We start from the raw sequence: 25,554 nt of genomic DNA, 5'->3' as shown, positions 1-25,554 counted from the left end.
AGGAGGTTTGATTCACATGCAAAAAGGGATATGTAAAGACCCCCTGCCTATGGAAAAGGCATAAGTGTGGGGTCAAAGTGAAAAAGGGTAGCCGGAGGTCTGACAGGGCTGGTAAAGATGGGAAGGATACCTGGGAGTGGGAAGAAGCAGCATCAGGACTCATTAGAAGGAAAGGAAAAGGCAGGAAAACTTTACAGGCACACTCTGCCCACATCCCAATTTTGCATTCTCTTTTGTCACCTGTTTATGGTGTAGAAGAAATAGCAAATTGCATGTCAGTGCCTGTCTAGCACAATGCCTCATCCTGCAAATGCTCAATAAATATTTACTGAGTGAGGGAATAGATTTACATTCCTGATTACCTAAGACTTAGGGAATGTTGAGCCAGGCATGTAAGCATGGCAAGGGTGCCATCTGGGAGCAAAGGCACCATCTGATTTGGCCCTGGTCTGGCCCTGTGCAGATGAGACATCTCAGACTAGCGGGCATAGGCAAGTGCCGACCTTTATGGCTGCCACGTGGAATCGACACAATTCATAGCATTGTTTCAGGTGCTAGTGGAGGAAAAAATAGTTTGAGAGAATCATTACAAGACTTCATATGTCCTTTGTGCAGCATCATAAAAACAGGATATCTTGCCCAAGTTTATGATTCCATTACAAAAGAAAAATAAAGCCATTAGTAAATCTAAGGAAACATATTGACTACACATCTCTTTGTCTGAGTCAGTTTACAGAATATATTGACTTGGGTTCTGTGGCCCCCAAGAGCAAAATCCATGAGTTATTTTTAGTGGAGTTAGAGAAGGTCTAAATAAGCGTAAGGCTGTCTGCCTTGAGTTGCTCTTTATAGAAGCAGTATCATCCTCTTTATACCCTGGACATGCTTTCTAGGTGCAATACTTGGAGCACAGGTAGCCTGCATTCCAGGTCAAATATTTGTGAACTGAATGCTTTTAGAGCAATGGTTCAAACTGATTTAAAGTGGTCCAAATCAAATGTAGGGTATGCAATTGGAATTCTGGTGGTTCCTCCTTTTAACTGTGTGTATGGTAAGTCATGATTTTGCTGACATAAGGCTTTGTAATAAATAACTATCAAATCTTTTTTTCTCACTTGCAAGCCTATATATTGACTATGGCTCTATTGGGTTCAGCAAGGGTTGGCTGGGCTTGGTTCCCAGGCTGTAGGTTAGGTTCAGGTCTGTTTCCTGTTCTCTCCTCATTCTGGAGAAGATGCTCAGGGTATGTTCCCTCGTGGTGGATGGTAGAAGTGCAAGAAAGTCAAACCATGTGGGCATATCTAAAACCTCTACTTGCGTCGTGCAGGCTAATATTTCATTGGCCAAAGCCTATATCACTAAAACAGGAAAGTACACTTCTTCCATGGAGAGGAGACCAGGCAAGAAGGAGAAATTAGGAGTTCACGTCGTGGCGCAGTGGTTAATCTGACTAGAAACCACGAGGTTGCGGCTTTGGTCCCTGGCCTTGCTCAGTGGGTTAAGGATCCCGCGTTGCTGTGGCTCTGGTGTAGGCCGGTGGCTACAGCTTGGATTAGACCCCTAGCCTGGGAACCTCCATATGCTGTGGGAGAAGCCCTAGAAAAAGGCAAAAAGACAAAAAAGAAAGAAAAATTAGAAGGAAATAATGCAATCTCACACATCATGGGACCATGGTTAAGATGTGAAACCTCTTTGTGACTCCGTTTTCATCATCCAAAAGATGGGCGTCATATTGTTTTCTATTTCACTGAGTTGTCTGGAGACCTCAATGAGTTAATATGAATAAAGCAGTTGGGAAGTTCACGTCATGGGTCAGTAGTTAACTAACCTGACTAGGATCCGTGAGGCTGCAGGTTTGATCCCTGGCCTTGCTCAGTGGGTTAAGGATCCAGTGCTGCCGTGAGCTGTGGTGTAGGTCGCAGATGCGCCTAGGATCCCGAGTTGCTGTGGCTGTGGCATCGGCCAACGGCTACAGTTCTGATTGGACCCCTAGCCTGGGAACCTCCATATGCCAAGGGCGTGGCTCTAAAAAGACAAAAAAAAAAAAGCAGTTGGAAAGGTGCCTGGCTCATGGTAAGTATGCTAAATAAATAAATAAATACATAAATCATTCATTCTTAGGCTATTCTTTAAGCAAGTAGAAAGTAGAAAGTCCTTGATTTCTAGGAACCTAAATTCCAACAAATTTTGACATAATTAGATCATTCATACTGATGGACCTATTAGCACCAATTCAGAAAAATGATAAACTAAAACTGAAGTTGAACCTAGACTAATCAGAACTCAACTCACGAGGCTGTAGGAATTTGAGGCTATTAAAATTGCAGGGGACAATGGAGATCGTCTCACCTCTGGAAGAGCATGGAATGGAGTCTGAAGATAAAGGTTAGGATAAGGTAGCACTTAGGCATGTCCCTGAACCTCATTTGAAACATATATGAAATTGGGATGATCAAGTTGTTTCTATGACTTGAACCCAGGTCCACTGAGGAACTGTGGGGGCCAGTGGAACACATATACCTCACAGTTATCCCACCCAAGAGGCCAGGGAGCTGGAGTATTTATTCACCAATTCTTGTCATTTATTGGCTGAGCGATATACTCAAGGACTCATCAATTGCTTGGCCCTTCCGGCCTACAGCATGGATGGCAAAGCGGGCTTTGGAGGCCAAAGAAAATCTTCAAGCCCATGGACTCAGAAGGGATGAGAGTGAAGGAATTTGGGCAGGGATCCATTAGCCACTGCTACCCTCTCTCACTGCATGTTGGTTTTCCATTGAAGTAGTTTCTAGAACTGTCTTTATCAGTTAACTGTCTAAATCCTTATCCATGTTATTGCTGACCTCTCATCTCCAGCCCTTGAAGTGCTATTGCGTGGTAGCTCCTAAAACATATTGATTGAATCAATCAACCAATGATTTATTCCACTCATTAAATAGAAATGGGGAGGGTGTTCACGAATAGATTTTCATTTTCAGAGCAGTTTCAGGTTTAAAGGAAAATTGAGCAGCAAGTACAGAGGGTTTCTATGGACTTCGTCTCCCATTCTCCCACCCCCAGTTTCCCAGTTATTAACATCTGGCATTAGCGTGGTACATTTGTTACAACTGACATACCAATGTTGGTATTTTATTATTTACTAACATTCGTGATTTACATTAGGGTTTGGTCTTTGTGTTGTACAGTTCTATGAGTTGTGCCTGTTAATTGGGAATCAAATATTCACCATTACACTATCACACGGAATGATTTCACTGCCCCAAACATTCCCTGTGCTCCATCGATTCATTCTTTCCTTCCATCCTCTGCCCAATCACTAACCACTGATCTTTCTACTGCCTCTATAGTTTTTTGTTTGGCCCCACCCCAACGCATGCGAAAGTTCCCTGGCCAGGATGGAACCCATGCCACAGCAGCCACTCAATCCAAAGCACTGATAATGCTGGATCCTAAGCCACCGAGCCACCAGGGAATTCCTACCTCTAGAGTTTTGAATAAGCAGTGGCAAAGGATTTGAAATCTTCCATCATTTTCAGAGGACAGCATGGATACTGGGTTACAAACTGATAGACCTGCTTTTTTGAATAGACAACTTCTCTATCAAGTCCTGTTGTGTCTCACAAATTGTCTTAGCCCATTTTGCCTCTTCTCATCCTTCTGCACTTGAATGCTCCTTTCCCTTGAGTTCTGGCATCTTTTGAGCTGCAAAACCCATTGCATTTAGATTCATTTAGTGCCTGTTAATTGGAAATCAAAGCTGCTGTACTTGGCATAATGTTAGATTATTGGGTAGGTAATTTCTTGTGACTGGGGGAGGGGAGTTCTTCAGGAGGGTGGTAGTTGGGGGGATGTTTTGGCACTTGTTTTGTTTTCCTTAGATTTTCCTTCCAATTTTATTCCCCATTCTAATTGCACTGGGAACTGATTTAGCAGCTGTAACGTCACTCACAGCCTCTTGACATTGCTAGGAACTTGTTTATTTCTTCCCTTCATTGCTTCCTTCAGTTTCCCCAACCTGATTTCTCTTCTGAAGCATCTTGTTCAAAAACAAACAAAAATGTATTATAAGGAAAACCCATAACTAACAATCCACGCTGCATTCTTCATATTAAAAAGCACTTTGGGGATCACCTTCATTTTCTACCAACAAATAAACATTTTCCCAAGGCTTAAACAAAAACATCACTTTAACAGTCTATAAAGAGACTAGCAAAGTCTGATACTATATTAAAACGCTGATGTTATTATGTTAAAAAAATTATACAGATAACACATATAAATTATATTGGCTGAATAATTTGTTTAAAGATATCTCAGCACTTTATTACATTTTTCTCTATGGGTGGTTGCTTAACAATGTTAAAAAGCTTCACAATGGTTTTCATCATACGGTTCTCTATGAAAGGGAGAGAGGAAATCAAAAAAGGACTGCATTTTTTTTCTTTTTTCTTTTTATTTCTTTTTTGTTTTTGCTTTTTAGGGCCACACCTGCAGTATGTGGAGGTTCCCAGGCTGTGGGTCCAATCAGAGCTACAGTTGCTTGTCTACACCACAGCCACAGCAACGAAAGATCCAAGCCATGTTTTCAACCTACACTACAACACCACAGCTCACGGCAATGCAGATCCTTAACCCCCAGAGTGAGGCCAGGGATCGAACCCACAAACTCATGGTTCCTAGTTGGATTCACTTCCGATGCGCCACGATGGGAACTCCTAGACTGTTAGTTTTTTAAGTTGATAGTGAACTGTTTGGTCCAACCCGCACAGATTGGGTGCATACTGTGACATCGTGCTAAAATTCACAAATACTAAAGCATAATCTGCGTCACAGATGGGATTCCCCAAAAGCAAACAGTGAAATGAGAGTTTGGGCTACATGATGGTTAATAGGGATCCACACCTGTGAAAGGAATGTTCTGGGAGCAGGACTGGGCAGAAAAAGAAACTAAACCGCAAAGCAAGTCTCACAGAGTCTCCCCAAACCTGGGAGGGAGCTCTGGAACAAAAATTGTCTATCAGAGTTTTCCGTTTGATCGGTCACTGGGGGCCCGCCCGGTGGAAGCAGACCCTGAAGTGGCTGACTGACCACACTTCCTGTATCGGGGCAGCAAGTCCCTCCTTGAAGGGGGGTATAGGCAGCAAATAGTGTAGTGGGAAGAATATACCCAAATATCACTTTGTGTCTGTGTGTGCATTTGGTTGTGTGTTTTTTTAATAGGTTGCACCCATGGCATGTGGAAATTCCCAGGCCAGGGATTAAACCTGTTCCACAGCAGCGACCTGAGCCACTGCAGTGAACCCAGGATCCTTAACCCTGAGCCACACAGGAACTCCTACCCAAATAGAATTTACCACAATGTGTGAAAAGCTGTGATAGATGTGTGTCCAGGTTGCTATGGAAGCACAGAGAAGGGACTGGGCCAGGGAGGGTAATTAAAAGAGGCTTCTCGAGGAGTTCCCATCGTGGCGCAGTGGTTAACGAATCCAACTAGGAACCATGAGGTTGAGGGTTTGGTCCCTGGCCTTGCTCAGAGGGTTAAGGATCTGGTGTTGCCGTGAGCTGGGGTGTGGGTCACAGACGCGGCTCAGATCCTGTGCAGCTGTGGCTGTGGTGTAGGCCGGCGGCTACATCTGCGATTCGACCCCTAGCCTGGGAACCTCCATATGCCGAGGGAGCGGCCCAAGAAGTGGCAAAAAGACAAAAAAAAAAAAAAAAAGCTTCTTCAAAGAGTAACTTCTCAGCTCAACAGGAGCCAGGGGCTGAAGAAGTGGGGGAAGATTTGCATTTTCAGAGCATATTTATCTGAGGCTCTCCAAGTGCTGACTTCATTTGGTACCTCTCTAGATTGGGACTTAGAGGAATTTAATTATTTCCCTTTCACAGCAGGATGAAATAAGCTACTCAAGGTAATTTAAACAAAGAGCCAGGAAGAAACTTCAGTAGTGGGGGTGGGGGAGGGGTATATTTTAACCACTAACACAACAGCCAGACTCAAATGGTTTATCATTTGAGTAAAATATTCCGATCTGCTGAGGACAGGCTTGGTAGTATCAGGGATTCTGGAGGCCTCACGGCGAGACTGAGTCTAGCCATCAAAGGTTGTGCTTCAATTTGTTTGTTGCATCATATATAATGTTTAACTTAGGGAAGGATCTAGGTAACTCACTGGATGTTTCACTTTTTAAAAATGAATTTTGGTATCATATACACATTAATAATTACTCTCAAAACTCTACAAAAAGAAGAAAACACCAAAAAGTGGCAAAGGCAGTGATTACCACACATAACGTCTGTTTCTCATTACCAAAATGTGTAGAAGCGAGTTCCAGCTGTTGGATTTTGCCTAATGTGACGAGAAGGCCATTGTATCTATAATGACAACAATGACAATAATGACAATCAGGGCTGCACTTAGAAGGGGCCCCACATTTCATTTAATGCTCCGCCGTTGCCTCTGCCTTGGAATTCTTGGTAATTTTAGAACCAGGGATCTATGTTTTCACTTAACATTGGGCTCCACAAATTATGTAATCAGTCCTCATTACAAACAATTGCTTAAATTAAGAAGCAGGTTTGTTTTCTGGGTCTCTGCAAAATCCAGTGTTAAGTGTTACTATGGAATTTGGATTTTAAGACCTGGAAACTGGAAACATTTGCCTTTCAAGCTTATATTTGTATTTGATTAGAAAACTATGTGTTCATTATGGAACATTTAGTAAACACATAAATTATAAAGAAAATCACCCAGAAACATTCCTTCTTCATGCACCCTTTGTGACTGCAAAGATATTATTAATAACGTCTTTGATTAATTTCTGTTTATTTCCTGTAACATTTAAAACATGTCTAGAGAAGTGTGTTTTGTACCAGATTCCCAAACTAGGGATTTAGAGAGGAAATAGAAGAGACCCACAAGAATGTCGAAAATGTATTTTGAAAAAAAAATGGTGAGAAATGATTAAGGCAATGAGAACTTGAACATGAGATGTGTGTTTTCAACACAGCTCCATGCAGTTGGTAAAAATCCAGAGTTCAACTCCGCTCCCCTGTCCCAAGGGTAAGCATAGTGGGAGGTTTCAGATAGAACAGCCATATGAGCAGTGTCTTGTTCATCACTCTATCTCCAAGTCCAGCACAATACTCTGAAAATACTTGTTCGATTGCCATTGAATTGGAAAAGATTTTGATATATGGAGATGTAATAGGAGAACATTTAGGCAATAGGAACAAACAAGGTGAGGCTGGGAAAGATGAAGTGTAGTTTGGAATAGACCAACAGGAGTTCCCATCGTGGTGCAGCGGAAAGGAATTCCCACTAGGAACCATGAGGTTGCAGGTTCAACCTCTGGGCTCGCTCAGTGGGTTAAGGATCCAGCATTGCTGTGAGCTGTGGTGTAGGTCACAGACTTGGATCTGGTGGTGTTGTGGCTGTGGTGTAGGCCGGCAGCTGTAGCTCTGATTAGACCCCTAGCCTGGGAATCTCCATATGCTGCAGGTGCGGCCCTAAAAAGCCAAAACAAAACAAAACAAAAAAAGGAATAGACCAACAGAAATGAAATGAAGCTGTGTTACCACAGTTTACAAGGAGTAGTGCTTCCCTCTCCCCCCAAATGTCCAGGTCCTAATCCCAGGAACCTGTGAACATGTTACCTTACACCGCAAAGGAGACTTTGCTGATGTGATTAAAACTCAACCAGAAGTCAGAGGGCATGGGATCATGTTTATGTCATTTCTAGAGCTCAGCATCCAAGGGCACAAAGTGTGACGGAGAAGGTGGAGAGTAAACTTGGAAGGGCGAGTGGAGAATACTCAGCACACCACCTCCTTCATATCCTCATCTCTCCACTGCACTAAAGTCTGAGTAGTTTCTCACGATCCACTTCTTTTTTTTTTTTTTTTTTTTGGCCACACCTATGGCATGTGGAAGTTCCCGGGTCAGGGACTGAACCTGTACCATAGTTTCAGCAATGCCAGATCCTTAACCCTCTGCACCACAAGAGAACTTCCTCTCACTATCCACTCTTGCTACCCTTCTAATATATTCTCCAAACGGCAGTGGAAGTGATTTTTTTCAATATGCAAATCTGATTCTGGCAAATCTCTATTTAAAATCTATCAATTGCTTCCCAAGGGGATCAAAATCTTTACCATGGAGTTCCCATCGTGCCTCAGTGAAAACGAATCCAACTAGGAACCATGAGATTATTGGTTCGATCCCTGGCCTCACTCAGTGGGTTAAGGATCTGGGCATTGCCGTGAGCTGTGGTGTAGGTTGCAGGTGCGGCTCAGATATGTTGCTGTGGCTGTGGTGTAGGCCAGCAGCTGTGGCTCCGATTTGATCCCTAGCCTGGGAACCTCCATATGCTGCAAGAGCAGCCCTAAAAAACTATATATATATATACATATATATGTATATATATATGTATATATATATATATAATGCCCCCAATCTCATCTTGGTTCTCTCTCTCCCTTGTTCCCGTTGTTTCTCTCACGCAGGTCTTTTAGTCCCTAAAATAAGCCACCAGGCCTTTGAACACACTATTTCTTCGGCCTGGACTTCTCCACACCCCAGTCCAACCCTTGGCCTAGTCCATGACTCTGCTGGGGAAGCCTTATCTGACTCTGCCCCCTCCACCAGACCCTCAGCCTAGGTTAAGTTCCCACTTTATCCACAGTGGTGTCTTCCCTGAGAGCGCTTATCTTCATTTACAATTCTGTATGCATTTCGTAGGATTCATTGATGAAGCTATCTTCTGTTTTCTTCCCCCTGGTGCCTCCCATGCTGAGAACAATGCCAGGCAGCTAGTAAGCACCGAAAGACAGGCAGACAGACAGACAAATATTAACAAATTACCATTGAATTCCCTGGTGGCTCAGTGGGTTAAGGACCTGGTGTTGTCACTGCTGTGGCTCAGGTCACTGCTGTGGCGTGGGTTCGATCCCTAGCCCTGGAACTTCTACATGCCACGGGTGTGGCCCCCCCCAAGATTACAATTGAGTTTTATTTCTTTGAATTCAAGCAGAAACAATAGTAGATATTGGGGGGGGATTAACTTTAAAACCCACTGCTATAGGAACTTGCTATAGAAAACCGTTTTTTTCCTGGCCAAAATGTGTTCCGCACCTTCATTTTTGAGACCTGTGATGCTTTCCATCATTCTCCTGTAACCGTTTTCTCGAGCACAGCCTCAGTGCCTAGGCTCCCAGAGGAAGCAGTGCTTCCCACAAGTGCCTAGTAAGTACAATAAAACTGCCTCAGTGTTCCAGACATAAATGATGACTTAACTGGAAGCCTCTCCTCGCTTCCCTCCTCAGCGTTTGTCCTGCCTCCCAGGTCACAAAGGATAACGATTCATGACTCAGGATATTTCAGCTTAGAAACCAGCTGCAGTGTTTATTCCTCTCAGTCAAAAGTCGGTAGAAGAGAGCACAGTGGTATAATTATTTGTGTGTATGTTGATATGTAAGACGTTTAATGGTGGGTTTTATGACCTCAAATAATCCTAGGTTAAAAAGAAATGACTCCCTCCCATGTCTTAGAATTCTAAGCATTCAAGTTTAGTGGGTTTTTCCACAAGCCAACTGCTAATTTAGTTGCCTTAATTGAACTATTCATAAGGGAATGGGCATCTCTGAGTCAGCCTGAGAGCCTCAGCTTACTATTTGAAGTGGCCTATGTGGTGTTTTATGTGATATATTCACTCCAATGATATTTCTTGTCTCCTGAAAACATTCATTCCAGACCATCCTGGACTCTAGTGTTCTTTTTGACGTTTGTGATATTGCTTTCAGAAAAAGTAATTGTAAGGAAAATAGCTCACAGGCGAAGAGGAGAAACAGTTTGCCCAGGTTTTTCTTCTTATTGAAAAGCATCACGTTGGGAAAGAAGCTGCATTATCAAAATACCCAGAATCCTTTTCCAGCCATTTTTACATTTTCAAGTTCACGGTCAGAAAGAATTTCTAGAGATTTTTAAGCCTTTTGGGAATGAAGCTATAATTTGCTCGTGCACCTGTGAGCTATGCCTACCCTCTCCATGTTACCTGGGTACTTTTGAGCTTATGCAGGGCTACACGCCTTCACTTGATCCACACTTTGTTTGTTCCCACTTATGCAGGAAGCACTCAGCCTACCCCCAAATCCATTCTTACTGCCCACTACCTGTATTTCTCCTTTGGCCTTGCCCACAGTCCTCAGGACGCTATCATCCTTGGTCTGCTCAAAGTATCAGATCGAGTACTTTTTTTTTTTTTTTTGGCTTTTTAGGGTCACGCCCACAGCATATGGAGGTTCCCAGGCTCGGGGTTGAATTAGAGCTGTAGCGACCAGCTTCCACCACAGCCACAGCAACGCAGGGTCCAAACCGAGTCTGTGACCTACACCACAGCTCACGGCAACGCAGGATCCTTAACCCATTGAGCGAGTACAGGGTTCGAACCTGCATCCTCAAGGGTTCTAGTCGGGTTTGTTAACCACTGAGCCACGACAGGAACTCCTTGAGCACTTTCTTTAATGTTACACTAGTTCCAACAGTCCATAACGGCGCCTGGAGCCCCCATCCTCAGGATTACCCGGCCAGGGCATCTGTCACCTTTTTTTTTTTTTTTTTTCTCCTTTCCCTTGAAAAAGTGCTCTCTGGCTTACATCCACCTGTTACCTTATTTAGGCTAAAGCTATCTGTGATTTAACTGGAACTTCAGGATATAACCACAAGCTTTACCTCAGAAATTCATGCCCTGTTTGCCATTGTGACCTGCCAATGGACTTTGAAGGCAGCTACTCTACTGAAAATTTCTAGCCTCTATCTCCACTTGGGTTTAAGGCATTGCCTTTGGTGGAGAAGGGAAGACACAGCAAGTCTATGGAATAGAAATAAAGGAAACGAGCCTGCTATCTAGATTCCACACTAGATGCAGTTCTCATTGGCTGGGAGGGGAGAGGGACGGGCATAATTATGAGAGACTAGCCTTTCATCTGCACCCTCCACATGAGCTGCTACCCACAGTCCACTCTCAGCTGGATATTGTGATTTTTTTCCAATCTCAGTGACCAAACCCAGCAAAAGGCAGTCTGGTTGCTTTGTTTGAAGGCCCGGTTAGCTAAGTTGGGTGACAGTTTAGAGCAGGAAATTTTGGCTCAGGAAGTGGGTTCAAATTCCATCCCTGCTCTACCTATGAGTAATTGTATCAGCTTGGGCAAGCGACTTAGTGTCCCCAAAACTGAGTTTGTTCTATAAAATGAGTACCATAAAAAGCACTCTCATAGAGTTGTTAAAAAGATTTGAGATACATGTTTTAATGATGCACTTAAGTTATTTTTAATTTTGTAATCGTGATGAAATACATGTAACAAAATTTACCATCATTTACATCATTTTTAAGTGTACAGTGTTAAGTATATTCATATTGTTGTGCAATCCAACTCCAGAACTTTTTCGTCTTGCAAAATGGTTTTTTTGGTTTTTTTGTTTTTTGCTCTTTAGGGCCACATTGGAAGCATATGGAAGTTCCTAGGTAGGGGTCGAATCAGAGCTACAGCCCCTGGCCTATGCCACAGCCACAGCAACGAAAGATCCGAGCCAAGTCTGCTATGTACACCACAGCTCACGGCAATGCCAGATCCTTAACCCACTGAGCAAGGTCAGGGATCAAACCTGCATCCTCATGGATCCTAGTCAAGTTCGTTAACTGCTGAGCCACGAAGGGAACACCTCATCTTGCAAAACTGGAACTTTATACCTAAATAATAGCTTCCCAGTCCCTCTTCCTCCCAGTCCCTGGAAACCACCATTTTACTTTCTGTTTCTATGAGTTTACACTATAAACTCGTATTTGTGAAATCATACAGTATTTGTCTTCTTTTCTTTTTTGGCCACACTTGTGACATATGGAAGTTCCCAGCTAAGGGGTGGAGTTGGATCTGAAGCTGCCGGCCTATGCCACCGCCATCGCAATGCCAGATGCAAGCCACATCTGTGACCTACACCACAGCTCACGGTAACACTGAGTGAGGCCAGGGACTGAACTGCATCCTCAAGGAAAATGTGTCAGATTCTTAACCCCCTGCGCCACAACAGGAACTCTGCCTTTGTCCTTTTTGACTGGCTTATTTCACTTAGTATGATGTCCTCGAGGCTCACCCGTGTCATAGCATGTGTCACAATCCCCTTCCTTTTTTTTTTAAACTTTTGTCTTTTTAGGGCCGAACCCGAGGCATATGGAGGTTCCCAGGCTAGGTGTCCAGTTGGAGCTACCACCAGCCTATGCCACAGCAATGCAGGATCCAAACCAAGTCTGTGACCTACACCACAGCCCATAGCAATGTCAAGGCCAGGGATTGAGCCCATGTCCTTACGGATGCTAGTCGTGTTCGCTAACTGCTGAGCCATGACAGGAACTCCTCCTTCCCTTTTAAGGCTGAATAATATTCCGTTGTATAGCTAGGCCACATTTTGTTTATCCCTTCATTAATGGATGAACATCTGGGTTGCTTCCACCTTTCGCTGATTGTGAATACTGCTGCTATAATCGTGGGTGTTCAAATCTCTTCAAGACCCTGGTTTCCATTTTTTTTTGTTGTTGTTTTTTTAGATATATACCAAGAAGCGGTATTGCTGAATCATACAGAAGTTCTATTTTTAATTTTTTGAGGAACTGCCATACTGTTTTCCACAGCAGCTGCATAATTTCACATTTGTACCAACAGTGCACAAAGATTCTAATTTCTCCACATGCTCAACAACGCTTGTTATTTTCTGTGTTTTTTTTTTTTCCTAATGGCATGTATCCTAATGAGTGAGATGACATCTCCTTGTGGTTTTGATTTGTGTTTCCCTAAGGATTAATGATGTTGAGCACCTTTTCATATCCTTGTTGGTCATTTGTGTATCTTCTTTGGAGATACATCTATTCAAGTCCTTTGCCCATTTTTTTTTTTTTTGTCTTTCTCTCTTTTTAGGGCCGCACCAGCGGCATATGGAGGTTCCCAGACTAGGGGTCCAGTCAGAACTGCAGCCACCAGCCTATACCATGGCCACAGCAATGCAGGATCCGAGCCACATCTGTGACCTACACCACAGCTCACGGCAGCACTGGATCCTTAACCCACTGAGTGAGGCCAGGGATTGAACCTGCATCCTCATCGATGCCAATCAGGTTCGTTAACCACTGAGCCACGACGGGAACTTCCTCCTTTACCCATTTTTAAATTGGGTTATTTGGTTTTTTTTATTGTTGAGTTGTAGGTGTTCTTCATATACTCTAGATATTAACCCCTTATCACATATATGATTTAAAATATTTTCTCCTGGAGTTCCTGTCGTGGCTCAGCGGTAATGAACCTGACTAGGAGTCTTGAGGACACGGGTTCAATCCCTGGCCTTGATCAGAGAGTTAAAGGCTCTGGCATTGCTATGGCTGTGGTGTAGGCCAGCAGCTACAGCTCCAATCTGACCCCTAGCCTGGGAGCTTCCATATGCCGCAGGTGTGGCCCTAAAAAGCAAAACACACACACACACACACACACACACACACACACACACACATTCCCATTCCATATGTTGTTTTCACTGTCAATTGTGTCCTTTGATGCAGTTTTTAATTTTGATATTATCAAATTAATCTGTTTTTATTTTGTTGCCTCTGCCTTTGTTGTCATATCCAAAAAATTATTGCCAAATCCAATGTCATAAAGCTTATCCTCTATGTTTTCATTTAAGAGTTTTAAAGTTTTAGGTCTTATACTTAGGTCTTTGATTTTGAGTTAGTTTTTTAATGGCATAAGGTAAGGTTCCAGCTTCATTCTTTCGCATGTGCATATCCAGTTTTCCCAGCACACCATGCTAAAAAAACTGTCCTTTCCCTGTTGAAGAGTCTTGGCACCCTTGTGGAAATAATTATACATTTGTCCTTGTGATTATTTGATTTATGTCTGCCTCCCTCACTAACACATAAGCTCCCAGAGTAAGAATCATATTGATTTTGTTCACCATTATACTCTCAGTGCCTAGTATGTAATAAAGCCTCAATAAAGTTGTATTGAATGAGCAAATAAATGTTTAAGAAACGCTAAGCACAAGCACGGTGCCTGGCACTAAATAAAATTTCAGTAAGCAGGAACTATTATTATTGTTGCTGTTCTTTATTCAATCCATTATACCCTTTTGCCTGAGGCATATTTTGCTTAATCTTAAAAAAATGAAAATAAAACTCACTGCCTCAGAGAAACACAAGAAAACCAATGTTAGGGTGCACAATGATTCAGGCTTGGGATCTGCCAAACTTGGTTCAAACATTTGTCCTACTCATTCCTTGGCACAATATTTAACCTCTCTCCAAGTCTGTTTCCTCATCTGTAAAATGAGGGCAATGATAATCCACCTCATCAAGTTGCTACGTGTATTGAATGAAATACGTGTAACATCTTTGCATAGTGTCTGGTGTTTATAATAAGCCCTCAAAAAATAGCCCTTCCATTATTTCTTTTTTTTTTTTTTTTTTTGCTTTTTTTGGGGGTGCTGCACAGGGGCATATGGAAATTCCCAGGCTACGGGTCGAATTGGAGCTACAGCTGCTGGCCTACACCATAGCCACAGCAACGCAGGATCCTTAACCCACTGAGTGAGGCCAGGGATCGAACCTTCATCCTCGTGGATCCTAGTTGGCTTCGTTAACTGCTGAGCCATGAAGGGAACTCCCCTTCCATGATTTCAATACAGACCATTAGAATCTCTGTCTTTCCCCCTTAGTTTGGGTTTGCTATTGCCTTTTTTTTTTTCTTTTTAAAAAAATTTTTATTGGATATAGTTGCTTTACAATGTTGTGTTAGTTTCAGGTGTACAGTCAAGTGATTTAGTTATTCACACACATATATTCGTTCTTTTCAGATTCTTTTCCCATATAGGTTACTACAGAATATTCAGTAGAGTTTGTTAGTCTTTTTATGCTATTGCCTTTTAAAAGATGACTTTCTTAGCTATTTTCTCCACTTAAAAGACATTTTAAAATAGATAACATGAGGATATAAGCTTGAATGAGAAACATTTAATTAGAATACTTAAGCAGGAGTTCCCTTCGTGGTGCAGTGGTTAACAAATCCGACTAGGAACCATGAGGTTGCGGGTTCGGAACCTGCCCTTGCTCAGTGGGTTAACGATCTGGCGTTGCCGTGAGCTGTGGTGTAAGTTGCAGACGCAGCTCGGATCCAGCGTTGCTGTGGCTCTGGCATAGGCCAGTGGCTGCCGCTCCCATTCAACCCCTAGCCTGGGAACTTCCATATGCCGCAGGAGCGGCCCAAGAAATAGCAAAAAAAAAAAAAAAGCTTAAAAAAATATCTATAAAAAAAAATAGAATACTTAAGCAAAATATCATTGAAGAATTCTTATCAGATCTGGAATTTACCCCAAACAGCCTGTAGAAAATCCAGTAATTTTTTTCTCTTGGCCAAAATGGAAAACATCTAATTAGTGCAGATCCTGACATTATAGGTTATCTCTACTAGAAATAAAATTTTTCAGGAAAAGGGTCTCCATTTTTAAAAGTATCATTTATGAGAAGGTATGGTAAGAAGGAAATACCTCCTTGAGAATTTTGCAGACTCATACAACCAGAAAAGACCCCCAGAGAGGATCTGCTCCACCTGTGCCCAAGGAGGGTAAATGATTAAACCTACCGGTGTTGATAGGCTTGTATTTCATATTGGTGACTTATTAGTCACTTGACCTTTTCCACAGTGCACTTAACATAGTAAATTATACTCCTTTCTATTGAGGCTTGGGTGACTTACATGACTCTGTGCAACTTAGCCAGGGCTGGACTCAACATAAGTCACCCATTGGACACACTGCAGCTGAGTGTGCATTTTTACCTTGTAGAGTGACGGTTTAGTGGCAGCCTGGAAAGAAAGTACCAGGAAATACAGAAATGAAAATTAAGGAAGAGATACCCATTTCATTTCCCACCTTACTACTGAAATCTCTCATAGCTAAGACAGAAGGAAAAATTCCAAATGCTGTGTGGGATTTTCATTTTTCTCCACAAAGGATAGATAGTGGAACTTTCAATTAGTAGAAGTAAATCCAATGTCCTTTTCTCTGTCCCTGCTCTCTTTGCTACTTCTTTAGCTCTGATACTGTTGACTCGCCCCTCCTCTATGCAAATCACGTTTCTTCTGTTATGCATTTTCTCCCCAAGAATCCAACCACTTTGTTTCTGTTGGCTCCTCAATCTCTTCCTAATTACAAGTGATTCTCTAACCCAATTCAAGAAATAAACAGCCGTTTGTTTAATAAACATATGTGGAGGACTTACTATGCTCCAGTTACTTTCTAGGTTCAAGGGTTGAAAGAGAAAGGCTATAAACAAAACAAATAAAAGAGAATTCCAGGAAGCGACAAGGGCTAGGAAGCCATCCATCCATTCATTCATTCATCATTCAACGGATACCTCTGGAATGCCTACTACGCCGCAGGTACTGTTCTAGATGCTGAGACTTCTCCTTCATGGACCTGAATTGGGCCTCCCTGTGGTGGGCAGGATGGGACAAGTAGTTGGAGTCAGGAGCCCCCAAGTGAAGCAACATGCAAGTATGGGTTGATGAGGGAATGGATTGCAGTGAAGACTAAAGAAATGGAAAAGAAAAGGAGAATCTAAAAGAAATTTTGAAAGAAAAATCGACCGGGTCTGGTGACTAGCTGAACATGGAGAAAGTAGAATGTTAATACAAAGCCACCCGCCAGTGTTTGGGCAGCTAGGAGAAGAGGGAGCCTGTCCCCATTCATTTTGCTCTTCTCTCAAAAGTGTCCTGATTTTCCCTTGGGACCTTTTCCTCTTCTTCCACTTTCAGCCAGGAGATTGATTCCCATACCCAGCTCAAATGGTTCAGGGGTGGTCATATGACTTATACCAGGCCAATGAGAGAGTGAATCCTAGAATGGGACAGGACCTGCTGAACACAGCTCCTCTTCTCTGGTCCTGGGTGCTGATATATAAGGAGGTAAAGTCTGCAACAGTCGCAACAGCAGTAGCCTGGAGCTCTGCAGGCCAGGCCACCTTGTGGACCCTAAGGATAAAGCCAGTCCCGTAGAATGCCCCATGATGTGACCGGAAGAAAGTGGATCTTCAGTGATATCACCTGAGTCCTGAATCAAGGCTCATGGAGGAGGCAGCGAGTACTTGTGCTCTCAAGTGGCTCGATGAAGGGATATCTTTTGGTTAACTTTTTTTTTTTTTGTCTTTTTAGGACCACACCCCCGGCATATGGAGGTTCCCAGGCTAAGGGTCTAATCAGAGCTGAAGCCACCAGCCTACACCACAGCTCACGGCAATGCCGGATCCTTAATGCGTTGAGCAAGGCCAGGGATCGAACCTGTGTCTTCATGGATACCAGTCAGATTTGTTCTCTGCTGAGCCACAGCGCAACCCCCAATCTTTTGGTTAATTTTTGAGTTACAACATGTTCAGTGTACACCAACACTGTGCTGTGTCCCAAGCAATCTTGTTTCCACTGAAAAAACAAATGGTTCCAGTGACTTGTTCACTGATATTAAAGGAAGAAGAGTAAAATGAATCTTTAGACGGTGGTTTCTTTGGGGAAGGAAACACGTTTGTATTCAGATCTTTTTCTACTCTCTGAAGTGTTCTTTTGCATTTCTTATGGTTTCTCCACCCTAGTAATGAAGTCAGACCCACGGTTCTTAATTTTTAGATGCTCAAGACTCACCTGGGGAGCTTATAAAAACACAGATCTCTGTGACAAGTTCCAGGAGATTCAGATCCAGGAGGTCTTGGGGAGGGCCCAGGAATCAACATTTTTAACATTTTTCATAAGCTCCCAGATGATCCAGGCAGCTGTCACTGGGAGAAATGCTGTTGTCTTGGGTTGGGTTTTCCCCAAAGCAGATTCCGATAAGGGGATTCAGGAGCAATTGATTAAGCAAGGACTCGCAGAAGAAACCTGTTAGGGAATGAGTAGGAAAGGGAAGAGGAGGGAACCAGACAAAGTCTCCCAGAGGGTAGCTCCCAAGGGGGTGGGGGAGGCGCTCAGGCTGTAAGCAACCCCTCAGAGTTGTTCCCACTCCCCTGCCCCGCCCTGTGAAGGTAGCTGCTGGGCTTTCACATTCCTGCACTAATAGCCAGATGCGGGAGACCTAAACTCCCCAGCACATTTCCATCCGGGCAAAATGATTCCAGTAGCTTGTGGAAAGTCTGCCGAAGTCACAGGTGTGGGCTCTGGAAGCCAAAACATGCTGCTAGTTGGGGAGGGGCGCACGGGGCTGGTTAAAGGGATCAGTGGGAATTTGCATGAAACGCTGGGCTCCAACAATTTAAGGGATCTTTATATTTAGTACCGGAGCATCTCCATTTTAAAAGTAACTAAGCAAGAGGCCAGTGTGCAACAAGTGGGAAAGGAAGTTCCTTAAAAGTAGCACAGTATTCTGTTCACCCCTGGCGCATTGGGCATCTCAGTTTATTTGTAAGACTCTAGTGCCAATGAAATCTGCTGTCTTTTATTGGGTGACTTTTTGGGGGGGCGGTCTTTTTTTTTTCTTCTTCTAGGGCCGCACCCGCGGCATAGGGAGGTTCCCAGGCTAGGGGTGGAATCTGGAGCTGTAGCCACTGGCCTACGCCAGAGCCACAGCAATGCCAGATCCGAGCCATGTCTGTGACCCACACCACAGCTCACGGCAATGCCAGATCCTTAACCCACTGAGTAAGGCCAGGGATCAAACCTGCGTCCTCGTGGATACCAGTCAGATTCATTTCCACTGAGCCACGATGGGAACTCCTGGGTGAACTCTTTAAATTGGTATTTGATGTCTTCTGCTTCCTGCTATCGAGCCCCCTGCTTATTTCTCTAACCACCCCCACCTCTTTCTTGCAATACTCTATGATCCAGCCACAACCTACTTCTCCAAAAGAGTCTGTTCTTCCATAAAAAGCATATTCTTGCTTATCCCCGGGACTTTACAAACATTGTCCTCTCTGCCTAGAATCAACTGGCACGCACTCCTTTTATCTGGTTAATTTCTATTCTTTCTTCAGTCTTAGTTTAAACATTTCTTCAGTTGGACCTTCACGGACCCATAGGTGCCCTCGCTATTTGCTCCCTGTACTTCCCAAACCATAATAACCATCAGTCCTTATTGTAATTACTTGCCTGTTACCTGTTTTCTTCTAGAACAAAACTTGGAGAGAGCAGAGACCGTGTCTATTTCATTTGTACCTGTAGCCCCAGTGGTTACCACATACATTGAATGAATATAAGTTAATGATTTGCCACATGATATCAGTATAAGTTTAGTATGTGCAGCTTTTTCCTGGAGAGACTGATGGTGTCTTTCATTTGAGTTTAGAGTGTCCTGCTTATACCACCAGGAAATAACCTTATTCCAATTTAAGATAATGTCATTCTTAATTTTATTCATTAATTCAGTAATAATTTATATGCTTAAACAGTCATAGTTACAGAATGAGACAGAACCCTGAATAGCCGAAATTAACCCCGTGCCATGCCAACCTCTGTTATACTAATATTTCTGTAGTGTCTTCCCCTTTTCTATAGGTGTCGTGTTGAAATTATGTGAGAGCCCAACAAACTGAAAATGTCTAAACAGCTATGAAGTGCCATATACCCCAAGGTCATTGAAGATTTTCACTGACATCTGAACATCAATTTGTTTAACCCCAATGCCATCCTTGTGGGTTTTTAATGTTTCTGAATTTTTAAAAAGACTTCTCAGTTATATATGCAAAGTATATATACATTGTGATGAAGAAACAGAATTATTTCAGTGATAATTTTCATAGTATTGGAAATACTGTTGATTGGCTGCCAGAGCGCATTGGTCATCTGCTTCTCCCTTGTCCACCTTCAAAGAAGAGGCAGGCAAAGTCAGATACCCACATCCCCAGCTTCTCTTGCAGGTGAGAGTTTCCCTGTGATGGTTCTGGCCAGGGAGATGGGGAAAGGATATGTTCTTTCCCTAATAAGAGATGGGGGAGGGAGCAAAATGGTCTTGCCTACCCTTGCTGCCTTCCTGATCCCTGCCTTTGAATGCAGTTTGATGTTGGAAATTGTGGCAGTCATCTTGTGATGATGAAGCAACCAGCCTGAGAATGAGCGGCTAACATGTCAAGGATGGCAGAGTGGAAAAAACCTAGGTCACTGATGACACTGTTGAGTAGCTGATCCAATGGTAGTGACCACCTACTTCCAGGCTCTTTGCTATATGAGACAATTCCCCCATCTGCTTAAGCCGCTGTTATTGAGTACTCAGTTATTAACACCTGAACACAATCTGACTGATGCACCTAGTTACCTTAACATTTTCTTCACGGAAACTTAAATGGAGCTAAATTACAGACACCTGATCATTTATAGTGCGCTTACTTGTTTGAAGAAATCCAGAGAAGACATAACTTCATTTAAAAGGCTTGGTCATTTTAATTGTGGAAAGCAGGGAGGGGCTACCTCTGGCCACAATGCATGGTACAAGTTATGAGGGATACATTTTGCAGAGATCTTCTGTGTCACTAAATATCCCACTAGGAGCTGGGAGATCTAGGTTCAGATAAGATGCTCAGCTAAATATGGGACCATGGACATATATTTGTCTCTGAACTTGTTTTCTCAGATGATGTACCATTTGTAGGAGGCTTTCTTTGAAAGTAACAGAAAATCTAACTCAAAATGGCTTAATCAGTAAGGAAATTATTCCAGCGATATGATCAGAATGTAGCGAGTTGGAGAAACAAATGGTTGATAATGTCATTTGAGGTCACAGGTGTGGGCTCTGGCAGCATCTCCACCCTGCTGCCCCTCAGTTCTACCTTCATCTTGGGTCTGACTACCCTCATAGATACAAGATGACTGCTGGAAGCAATTGAGGATGCATATTTTTTTGTTCAAGGCCAGTGTGATGGCTGGGACAGGGTGGGGAGAAACAGGGTGTTTCGCATCCATAACTGGGGGCAGGGGAAAAGCCCTGAGCTTTGTGCTGACTCGAAGATCTTGAACCACTCAAGGCCAGTGACCAGGTCATGCCAAGAGCTGATTAAGTTAAACAAGTCATGGTGGCATTCTTCCCATTTGTAAATGACAGAGTGGGACTGGCCAACCTCTTAACTTTCCAAATCTAAACCTGCTGTGATTTGAGCAGAGTGCAAACCCATCTCTGTAGTAGTCTTTACCATTCAACTCCACTTTTATCATTGTCCTTTTCTACTTCTGAGCATAGGTCTCTGTGGAAGATAAAACTCCAAAATGAAGTTGTAAGCCTTGGCATAGCTCAGGCTTGGACTGGGGAAGGGAAGGGAAGCTAACCAGGTGAGGGGTCGCTGTGTACTTCAGGGCAGAATGGAGCGACACCTTATGCATTAGGATGGCCATGCCAACTTGGAGTGAGTGACTTGGAACTGGGGGACCGTCACAGGAGGCAACGTTGCCCAGACTCTAAAGCTCCCTTCTGTAGAGAATGCGCACACTCTTTGGAAAGCGGGGAAAAACATCTTCCCTTCGATTCGCTTTAAAGAAGGGGGGGGGGAGGGGTCTAGTACTCAAATCCTTAACACTGGCGAGTCTCTCTGCCTGTTAAGGGAGCGGTGAAGGGTTTGCAGAAAACGTTTCTGAAGAGAAAATAGGATTTGGGTCTCCACCCCTTTACACACTTTGATAAATACTATCTTTCTTTTTTTCTTTCTCTCTCTTTAAAAATTATCGCACTGAGAATTTTACCAGATGATTTCGAGAAGCTGACTTATGAACTAATTGGGCACTTCTGCTATGCAGAAGAACAAAGACTTTTTTATTGGTCCTCAACTGAGGCATATACCTGTCTGATGGCGTTGGCTCATTCCGCACATGCTCAGTTGAACAGAAATCTTCATATTGAATACAACCTAGCACAGCGGCAACACCCATAACCTCACTCCCTGGCTGACCCTGTACATCCACTCCCTCTAGTTGCGTTTTTATCCTGACATGCATAACATTTATAGGGAGTAAAAGGTGCGGAGTAGGTACTGGGACTTAGGAGGGGGCGATATACAAAGGAATTTAGCGTCTCTGTATGCTCCTGCCTTCCTGACCTCTCTCTAGGCTGTTTCTCTAGGCAGGCTCTGGATAGATATTTTGAGTTTGGGGCAGAATTCAGGAGAAGCTGTCTATAATTTGCCATTTGTTGTTGCACACCTTCCTGGACAGTTTTTGTTTGGTCCTTGTCTTGTAGGTGGACGACCCTTCTTCCCCAGCCCTCGTTTTCACTGAGGAGTGACAGAGTGGCACGAAAAGCATCCGCCGCCTAGCACGATCTGGAGTGACAACCTCGCCACCTCTGTTCTTGCTTTCCCATTCATTAGGACTCTTTCCCAGCAAAAACCGGGAAAGGCTTCGCGTGATTACAAAAGAAGGAGGGAGCGGCCGGGCTTCTGAGCCCCTAGCCTCACCGAGCCAAGAACGTGCGTTCGGTCGCGGACCTTTTGTCCTCGACCCCTCCCGCGGCTTGGTCGCGAGGGTGACGACCCTGACCCACCCCCGCCGAAGCAGCTGCAGCCCGCGCGCCCCAACCCCCCGCCCCTTCTAGATTCCCGGCGCCCGCCGGTTCACCGTGACGTGACCCGCGGCGCACGCATGCGCCGCTCAGCCCCGCTCCCTTTCCCTCGGCCACCGCCTCCCGACGGGCTGGAGTGGGCGGGGCCTGCGGTTCTGGAAGCCGCGCGGTCGGAGGGGGAGAGGGCGTGTCTGCGCGAGGCGGGTGCGCGGGGCTTGCGAGCTGGTCGGCGGCTGAGGCGGAGGAGGAGCTGAAGGCGGCGGCCGCGGCTCCCGCCCGCACGGAGAGCCAGTCCCGCGAAGCCCCCTCCCACTCCCAGGCGGGCGGGCGGCGGCGGCGGCGGGAGGAGGAGAAGGAGGAGGGAGCGTCTCTGCCGCCGCCTCCTGGTCCCCAGCGCCGATCTGCCGCCGCCACCTCCCTCCGCGGTGATCCTCCCTCCATGGTCCTGCCGCGGCCCCCCCAGTAGCCCGAGCTGCCCCGCGCCGCGCCGGAGCCAGCCTCAACAGAGGGAGCGGTCGCGGCCTCGCGGCTCGCGCGGGCTGACAAGAGGAGAGCGAGGCGCCGCGCGGTCCCCGAGGATCCGCACGCCGGGCAGCGCGGCCCGAGCAGCGCGAGGAGCAGCGGGCGGGCGGGCGGCGCCGGGCCCGGGCCGCCCTCGCTCCAGCGCCCCGGCCCCGCCGCCCGCGCCGGGGCGGTCGCCCGCAGAGGAAGGCGCCGCAGTCTCCGGGCCTCGCAACCCCGCTCGAGTGTCCTCAGCACCGGGGGCTCGCGGGTCCTGAGGGGAGGAGGCGAGTCAGGGGCCGGGCACTGAGCTCTTTGGCGCCCCCACCCCCGTTTTCGGAGCCCTCCACGCTGCGGCCACTGTCCCCTCCGGACCATGGCCGACGACGACGTGCTATTCGAGGATGTGTACGAGCTGTGCGAGGTGATCGGCAAGTGAGTCTCCACTCGAGGGAGCGGGAGTGTGGGAAAATGCATTTCAGTGATGCCCCGGTCTTCCCGCACCCGCCCCGGGCCTGCCCCCTGCCCTCCCTCCCGCCTCCCTAGTCCTCCTCGCCTGCGAGTATTTATAGACGTGTACCTGGACCTCCTGCGGGGCGGGGGTCTGGGGGCTTCTCGGCGATCTTTGGAGGCCGACGAGCCGAGGTCGGCCACCCCTTGAGGCGTGGGGCCGGCTGAAATCTGCTGTCTGCATTTTATCTGACGGTTGCACAGGGACGTGGCAGAACCGATTTTATAGTTGCTTCCTGGGAACAGTTGGGCTTATTGTTACCTTGCGTGTACCACAGACCATTAACGAAAAGAGCAGCTTGCATTTCCTTTGCTTCCGTGGAGAGACAGAGAAAGAACGTCCAGGGTTTTAAATTGTGGGGTGTGTGTCTATTGTGCAGGGTATTAGATAGATGCCTTTGTGTTCACCCCATGCCTGGATTGGAGGGGGTCATCTAAGACGGGGTGCGTCCAGTTTCAGCAAATTCTTCACCTAGTGTAGACCAACATGGAAAGAGTTGGGGGGTTCCGAATTTTATAATGCCTCGTTATGCAATGACTGTTAAATCAGCGTTCGAGGCTTCCCTCGACTGTTGTTGGGATGGTGGTTAGCGTGGTAGAGCCGTCTGCTTTGAGTCACCGGGCTGGTCTGGAATATAGAACTGACAGTCCAAATGCTCATCCTTTCATCTGTGTTGTATAATTACACTAGGGAAAAGCAGGGAATCAGATTAATCACAGTGCTGATTGAGAATTAAATCTGCAGTTCCTCATCTAATTGTCCATTCCTTAAATCTGTTTTGAATAGTTTCCTTTTCATTCTTGTCAAACAGTATTCCAAGTGCACAATCCTGCTAATTTGCTTGTGAGGGAAATGCTGGCGATCTGAAGTTGATTTCCTAGTTCAGCGTGTGTTCTGTGGCTTTAGAAGTTGGGGAGATAAGATTTAAGAGCAATTTCTGCTTAGTTATTAAGAATTGCTAGATAGCTACCATTGAAATTTGTTACCTCTTTTTAGAAGCCCTGCTTTATTGTCTATTTTAAGGTCCGCAGTTGGGAAATGAAACCAAGACCTTAGAGCAATTGGCTTTATCTCTTTTAAGTTGTCTGCAGTACTGGATTTCAATTTGTTTAAGTGCTGATAACTCATTATTTTTCCCTCCATGTTGAGGTATTACAGTATTGTCTCATATGGTGAAATTGTGGGTAGAGCTTGCTACATACACACTTTCCTCAGACCCAATTGATACAAGGACATGTTACTCCTTGCCCCTATTGTTACATGACCAGCCTGTCTACTAGAAGAACGATATCCAAATGTGCCCTCCTAAAGTGGTTGTGGAAGTGGCTCTAAAGCAGGACTGCAAAAAATATACAAAGCGAACCCCATATGTAATTGTATATATGCAAATTCTACATATGTAAAATTTCTCATAGCTACATTAAAAAGATTAAAAGCAAGTAGGTGCAGTTGATTTTAATACAATATTTTCTTTTACCCAATACGTCCAGATTATTATCACCTCAACCTGTAATCAGTCTAGAAATCTTTAGTGAGCTATTTTATTTAACGTCTTTTCATACTCGGTCTTCAAAATCCAGTGTGTATTTTACACTAAGCACACATTTCTCAATTCTGACACTAAAGCTAAATTTTCATCGGAAATACTTGTTCTGTATCTGGGTTTCATAAAATTTGCATTTGCAAAGGTAGATTCACATAGCCAAGTTGTTCCAAACATACCTAAAAGTTTTTTAATAACTGAATCGAGTGTCTCTTTCTAGATTTAAACTTTAATTAATTACAATTAAATAAAATTCAAAATTCAGTTTTTCATTTGGCTTAGCCACATTTCAAGTGCTCAGTAGCCATACATGAAGAGCACAGTTCTAGAGAGACAAATATGTCAAAAAAAAATCTTGATTTCTTCATTCTTGGCACCCAGTGAGTTTTCCTAAAGCCCCCCAAATGATTGTGTGTGTGTAGCACACACAAGCACGCACGCATGCCC

At 44.6% G+C, this 25,554-nt stretch overlaps 2 protein-coding genes across 35 annotated transcripts in view; one reads left to right on the top strand and one right to left on the bottom strand.

Moving 5' to 3' along the window:
* Positions 1–23,939, bottom strand: part of LOC146394562 (uncharacterized) — a 965,202-nt gene extending 941,263 nt beyond the window's left edge. For all 7 annotated transcript variants that reach the window (XR_014835332.1, XR_014835329.1, XR_014835331.1 and 4 more), the window contains exon 1: positions 23,634–23,939. Coding sequence is in view for 2 of the 7 variants with exons in the window: in XM_085007853.1 (XP_084863979.1) it covers positions 23,634–23,747 (114 nt within the window). In the remaining 5 variants the exon portion in view is untranslated. The remainder of the gene's footprint in view (positions 1–23,633) is intronic.
* The window catches only part of CASK (calcium/calmodulin dependent serine protein kinase), a 371,692-nt gene continuing 368,902 nt past the window's right edge, over positions 22,765–25,554 (top strand). For 12 of the 28 annotated variants that reach the window (XM_085007762.1, XM_085007753.1, XM_085007744.1 and 9 more), the window contains exon 1: positions 23,335–23,488. In XM_085007762.1, the coding sequence (XP_084863888.1) occupies positions 23,430–23,488 (59 nt within the window). In that variant the 5' untranslated portion in view covers positions 23,335–23,429. The other 16 variants (XM_085007764.1, XM_085007747.1, XM_085007758.1 and 13 more) reach the window with 6 other exon arrangements.

The sequence above is a fragment of the Sus scrofa genome, chromosome X, assembly GCF_054392235.1.
Source record: "Sus scrofa isolate SSC_HxYL_T2T_F1_AM1 chromosome X, Sscrofa_HxYL_maternal_Yorkshire_Landrace_v2.0, whole genome shotgun sequence".
Lineage (NCBI taxonomy): Eukaryota > Metazoa > Chordata > Mammalia > Artiodactyla > Suidae > Sus > Sus scrofa.
Note: the sequence above shows the minus strand (reverse complement) of the source record. Positions and strands in the feature narration are given on the sequence as shown.